Here is a 6590-nt window from a genome sequence, read left to right on the forward strand (position 1 = left end):
GTTGTAATGTGACAAAATATGGAAAAGTTCAAGGGGTATGAATACTTTTGCAAACCACTGTATATATTTAAACAAGTAATGTTTCTTCTTCTTTGTTTGTAGGACCTCTATATGAAATTTCTGGAACAATAACCTCTCATGCAGATGATGGAAGTTCCCCACAAATTCAACTTCTACAGCCATTTCATTATTTCGAACAATCTTATTCTCAGATTTATGTAATTTTTTTTTCATTTTCATTTTTAAGTCAAATACATTTTCTTTTTTAATTTAGAAAGAAACTACTWAGAATAGCACTTTCACAGCAATCCTACATTTCCCCCCAGGTGAACTACAACGGACATCTGACATTTAAGGAGCCATGGTATAGTTATGTTCCTGAAAGGATTCCATTTTTTGGAACCAGAGACATCATTGCTCCGTTCTGGACAGATTTAAACAATGCAGCTGGTGGTGACATCTACTATGATCAACACATCAGTGGCCAGTTGCTCCACCAAGTTACACGAGACATAAATGAATACTTCCCAGAACTAAACTTTGTTGCTAAATGGGTCTTTATAGCAACATGGGATAAGGTTTTTTACAATTCACAGCCTTCACCAGTACGTAATTTTGATTTAATTCAGAACATTTTTTTGTTTAGTCCAATAAGATCATTAGTCTTCTGCAACATTTACATATTCACTCTAACAACCATTTTTTGCCCCTGACAGGTAACATTTCAGGCAGTCTTGACTACTGATGGGCAATACTCATTTGTGATGATAAATTATGGGTATTTAGYACCCACAACAAATTATGTACAGGTCAGAGCCATTTAAACAAACAGAGTCAATAATGTGAAACATGTTAATTGGCCTTTTCTTTGAGTTAGAGTACAAGTGCCACTGTTCACAAAAGAACAATAAAAATGTTTTAATCTGTATGATGTGTCATTTTCAGGCTGGTTATGACACAGTCAACTCCCTTCACTATTTCAATCTTCCTGGATCTATGTCTAGTGATGCAACTGGAGAGAACTCAGTTTTCAGCGACAACAGTAACGTCAACAGACCTGGACGCTGGGTTTTCCGTGTTGATTTTGGCTGCACATTTAATGATAGCTACCATAAGGTAAGTTACTTTTAAGGCATTTTATGATTAATTACTTACATTTTTGTTTTAACTTGTTTTTATTTTTGCTTTGTTCTGTTACAAACTTGAATAGTGGGCTGGCAGCAGGAAAGTGTTGTCATTGTCAGATAATTAAACAAGTGGCAAAGGGAAAAAATGTGGAAAATTATGTTATGTAATTGTCATTTTGGAAGGAAAACGTGCATGTAAGGTCATATGTTCACATATTAAATACACAACATAGACAAATACCATTATATATTTCCTTTTTCCCCTAAATTTCTGTTTTTCTAAACATTTTGCAACAATCTAAATAGAGTTTTCCTTCTGCGCCGTAGGTTGGTGAGAGCTTTCTGACAAATGATTGCTCCCAGAGATGTGAATGTCGTGGTCCCAATGACCTGCGCTGCACTCCTGTATCATGCAGTCCCACACAGGAGTGCACCATCAGAGATGGCCAGCTGGGATGTTATGATGCAATGTCTACCTGCACTGTGATGGGGGACCCACACTACATTACCTTYGATGGAGCTCTGGCCCATTTCCAGGGGACATGTTCTTACATTATTATTGAAAAAGTGGGCAACAGTGAAACCCAGTTCAGTGTCATAGCCACCAACAATCATCGCGGCAAAAACCGTGTGTCATTTGTGTCGTCAGTAGATATTTACCTCTCAAATGAGTCAGATGAAATACATGTGAGACTTGGACCCAACATAAGAGTGAAGGTAAACTTTATCTTAATTTAAAGGTGATTAACTTTGTACGTCTTTCCAAGCTTCTTATTGTATTCTCTGAACTCTCATCTTTGCAGGTAAATGGAACAGAGGAGTCTCTTCCCACCTCTGCAGGACCCTTTGGTCAGGTGATGAAGCAGGGAAGCTACATTGTGTTTGATGGTGTTGACTTCAAAGTTCAGTTTGATGGTCGGAGCACTTTACTGGTCAGGATTGGCCAACACTATCAGAACAGAATCACTGGGATGTGTGGGAACTTCAATGGTGATCCCACTGATGACAAAGTGTTGCCAAATGGCACAGTTGCACAAAATGATAATCAGTTTGGTGAYAGCTGGAAATCACCAACCAGTCAAACAGGGTGAGCTGTGCCTTTTTAATTCCTTACATTTATCCTCCTTAAGCTGTGACATTGTGTACAGAGATTTATATGTGACAACCACAAAAAGCCCCAAATCATAAATTTATAACTGTTTTTCCAGATGTGGAGCCACAGATGTAGGATATAATGGACTTAGTAACTGTAGCTTAATCAAAGAATACACCGACCTCTGCAGCATCATCACCAACACCAGCGGTCCATTCAGTTCCTGTCACCTGCACTCTGACCCACAGCCATTCTTTGACTCCTGTGTCTATGATCTCTGCCTCTACACTCCAGCCAATGGCATGCTGTGTTCTGACATCTCAGCCTATGACAGAACCTGCTCTGTTTTGGGACTGAACATCTCCGACTGGCGCTCTGCTTTGCACTGTGGTATGCTGGCAGTGATCTTTGCTATACCTTAAGTATACTTTCTGTACTTTCTGGACAATATGCCTGCTGATTTTTCTTGAACAGTTTGATTAATGTTTTCTTTTTTTTTGCCTTCTATAACTTGTTCCTCTGATATTTCTTTAGATGTGGCAGACCTCTGTGAGCAGCTGGACTGTGGAGAATATGAGTGGTGTGGTCAGAAAGATGGTGTGTACGGCTGTTTCTGTGATGAAAATCATAGACCCAACACTGAAAGCTTTGGTGAGAGTAACACCTTTTAAACACTGCTTTGTTTTTAGCTTATATAACTGATGACAGTATTGTAGTAACCACTTTTGGAGCATAATAACATTATCTCTGTGTATTGTAATTCTTTTTTTATTTTTGTTTATTTACAAATTGCTTGTGTTCTTACAACCATTCTATTTTTTCTACACAATCTACATACCATTAATCATATTGATGTATTGCATCCTATTTTTTTATTATTATTTTTGCCATTAAACCTTCAATTTTTTTTCTTTCTCTGTTGAACAGATTCAGTCCTCACTTGTTCTGGCAGTTCAAGCACCATTTCTTTGTCCCGCTGCCAGCTGTTTGAAGCAGGTCTCAACTCCGATGCGCTCCATCTCAGAAATACCTCCTGCACTGCGACTCTCCAGGACGGTCGACTCGTGTTCAACTTCGACAACGATGACCACCAGTGTGGGACCATTCTAAAGGTAATGGTTGTAATCAATGACATCCAATGTAAACTGAATTAAGTTTCTACAGTCAACCTATAATGTTTTGTCTTTTTCTCTTGTCTAGAGCAATGAAACACACTTCATGTATGAAAATGCCATTTTGGGTGGCGTAGAAACGAACACAAGTTTAATCAGACGTACACAACCCGTCAACTTGATTTACTCCTGCGTTTATCCTCTGAATGAATCAACATCAATGACTGTGAAACTTAAGCCTGTGGAGAGGTGATGACACTGTCTGCTTTGTTTGCTTTTAAAAATAATTTAGTGTTATCATATTAGTCTATAATGGTATTTTTGATGAATTGTACATTTTTGACACAATTCATAATTTGCAACTAACAAAAGCTTCAATTTTAATTAAGATGAATGTCAAAGAACCTCTATAGCCATGGGGATCCCCATTGGTCATAGCAGACATATAATTTGAGGACTTTAAGAGGCTGTCACACAGAGATGTTAAGGCCTGCTTTAATAACAAACACACAAAGTTGTGTGTAAATTTTGGACAAAGTCCAAAGTTAATAAATGATCGCATAAAATGTGCTCGAGTGTTACACAAAAAATTAAGATGCTAAAGTCAGTTTTTATTTGAACAAGTCATATTCCAAATTTTAATATAATTTTATATCAAATTTTATTTCTACCTATGACCCCTGGTGGACTCTGTGCTGCAACTAAACTAACAAACCTATCCTCTGCACAAAAATGAAAATAAACACTTTACTGTTAGATTTGTTTTTGTTGATGAAGCTTATAAATGCTTGCACTTTTTTTTTCTATTACAGCAATATAATAAAAAGACTTCCACCTGGCAGCAGTTTGTATAAAGTGAGAATGATCCCCTACGTGGATGAAGACTTCAAGCTCGCCTTCATGAACAGTACATTAGACGTGACATTAAATCAGAAGGTGTATGTGGAGGTGCGAACAGAGGCAGTGGATGAGAAACAGGTTTCCACAGTCCTGGACTCGTGCTGGGCCACACCAGACAACAGCCCTACCAACCCTGTCCGCTGGGATCTCATTGTTTCAATGTAAACAAGCTTGTTTCATTTCACGTTCTCCTCTCCTTCTTCTTTACAACTTAACTCTGTAACTTACTGTAACAATACCTTATCCTTGACTTACAGGTGCCCAAATCCAGCTGATAAAACTGTAGCTGTGATTCAGAATGGTGTCTCCACTGTGGCACGTTTTGTATTTGGGATGTTCACCTTTCAAAACTCGGACGAGATCCACTTGCACTGCAAGATCCACTTGTGTCTGCTGGCAAACAACAATTGCACAACTGTAAGTATAACTAGTTGCTTACTTATACATCATATAGTTTGACAAGAAGTACTTATATTATAATAATGTTTTCCTGCAGCTCTGCCAACCGGGTCACAACTTGCGAATTCGGAGGGACACATCGTACCATGACACTACAGCTCTATCATTGGGACCGATGCTCTTAAAATAACAATACTTCAGTCTAGTTAGTTTGCTWATCACTAAAACTCTGGTCAGACTAGTTCAAAAAGAAAACTTATTTTTTCAACACTACTTTTTTGCTCAATCAACAATAAAAATATATGGCAATTGTGAGGGCTATTCATTGAGTTGTACTTCAGTCAAGTGGAAAACTGCAATAATTTTAATTTGCAACAACTGGGGGTCATATTTTTTACTGTTGCCCTTTCCTGTTTTTTTGGGGGGRATTTCTGCCATTACCTGTGAGTCATTGGAAAAGAGTGATGTGTAATTTGTGCTGTATAGTATGAAGGAATCTGTGAACTAAGTTATTGTTAAAAGCAACTATCAAAATGCCAATATGCACAGCTAAACATAATAATTTATCATTGCCTGTTGTAGTTTGTTGTTTGAGTGTCATAAAAATGTGATGCTCCAGTATATTTATTGTAGTACATTTGATTGGAAAACTGGTGTGTTAGCTTAATAAAATTATATGGTCTGTTAGTAGGTCAGACTGTAAAATTTAAATTTGTCCTAATAAAAAAAGTTAGCATTGTTCACACAAACAGCATTTGTCTATGATGTGTAAATGTGAATGTGTCCCACTGTATGGGTTTATCTTTTATTTTTCAGCCTACATCTCTTTATTTCAGGGCCAAGAACATATTTGCTTGTGCTATAGTTTACCATCCTTGCACAAAATGTACTCTATATTGTGAATGCTATGTTTTATAGATTCACAGCATTTATTTAAACAGGACAATTAAGCCATGTGTCACAGTGGATGTAAAATTATTTAAGCTGATTGCAAAATAATATTTTATTTATAAATGAAAGAACAAATATAACTATTTGCACATAGAGACATTTCATTTTGACCCCTGAATCATAAGGTCTTTATGTTTTGCATCTAAACTGAAACCGCTCCTTTGATTACTTATGTGCACGCTTGGATCATGGGCAATTCCTGGAGGTTGATTGGCTCCTGGGTCTGAAAATGCACAAAACAAGAGTCCCAGATATTTACTTCTGTTGATCTGTTAAACTTGTGCATATCTATATCATAAATAAATTACAAAAATAAGTTAAAACATTTTGTTTCAGCTCTTTATTCTGCCATAATTTTGGAAAACCCCCCTCATCACACAAATGGAAAGCTTGTTGCACAACAAACTGAAAAGAACTGATTTTTGTTTCTCATTTAAATTAAACACCGGAGCTAAAGTTACACGTTTTTCCCTTTGCTGAAGAATTCACATTGTGCCATGTTTCACAATAAGACATGACTATTAAAGGGCCAATGCTATGTGTTTCTCAGGCATACTGTATAGTTCAATTCCATACTATAATAAATGAGATGACAAAATTTGAGTTGATATGTATAGGCCTTAATTAGAAGTTCCGTTGCAAATACTGTAATGGAATAGTTCAGAAAACATCAATAGAGAAAACTGAACACRTTGAAAAAATGACGCAAACAGGACATAGATATCTTTGCAGCACCAGGAGAGACTAAATTAAACTTCTCTGCACTCCTAGAAACTCTACATACACAATGCGTTTAATGGCTAAAAAGTGGATTTTGCATGACATTTCCCCTTTAAAGAATATTAACTGAGGAAACCACGTAAGGGGACCTTAACTCACCAAGCTGACTTTACACAAAGACACAGAAGGATATCTTATATAATAACTAGGTCAAACCATTTAAACACTGTTGGGAAATCAATCTAAACATCAACTAGAAGCACTCAGAGAGCACAAACCTCTGCCRAR

The 6590-nt window shown here is 37.0% G+C and overlaps 1 protein-coding gene across 1 annotated transcript in view; it reads left to right on the forward strand.

The window, feature by feature from the left end:
* Positions 1–5380, forward strand: part of LOC106521352 (alpha-tectorin) — a 45802-nt gene extending 40422 nt beyond the window's left edge. The window contains exons 41-53 of the mRNA XM_014013886.1: positions 103–218; positions 327–605; positions 717–809; positions 946–1116; positions 1455–1844; positions 1931–2214; positions 2336–2610; positions 2755–2871; positions 3148–3332; positions 3421–3581; positions 4145–4393; positions 4490–4649; positions 4729–5380. Of these exons, the coding sequence (XP_013869340.1) occupies positions 103–218; positions 327–605; positions 717–809; positions 946–1116; positions 1455–1844; positions 1931–2214; positions 2336–2610; positions 2755–2871; positions 3148–3332; positions 3421–3581; positions 4145–4393; positions 4490–4649; positions 4729–4821 (2573 nt within the window). The 3' untranslated portion in view covers positions 4822–5380. The remainder of the gene's footprint in view (positions 1–102; positions 219–326; positions 606–716; positions 810–945; positions 1117–1454; positions 1845–1930; positions 2215–2335; positions 2611–2754; positions 2872–3147; positions 3333–3420; positions 3582–4144; positions 4394–4489; positions 4650–4728) is intronic.
* Positions 5381–6590: the final 1210 nt, after the last annotated feature.

This window comes from Austrofundulus limnaeus, unplaced genomic scaffold (genome assembly GCF_001266775.1).
Source record: "Austrofundulus limnaeus strain Quisiro unplaced genomic scaffold, Austrofundulus_limnaeus-1.0 Scaffold108, whole genome shotgun sequence".
Lineage (NCBI taxonomy): Eukaryota > Metazoa > Chordata > Actinopteri > Cyprinodontiformes > Rivulidae > Austrofundulus > Austrofundulus limnaeus.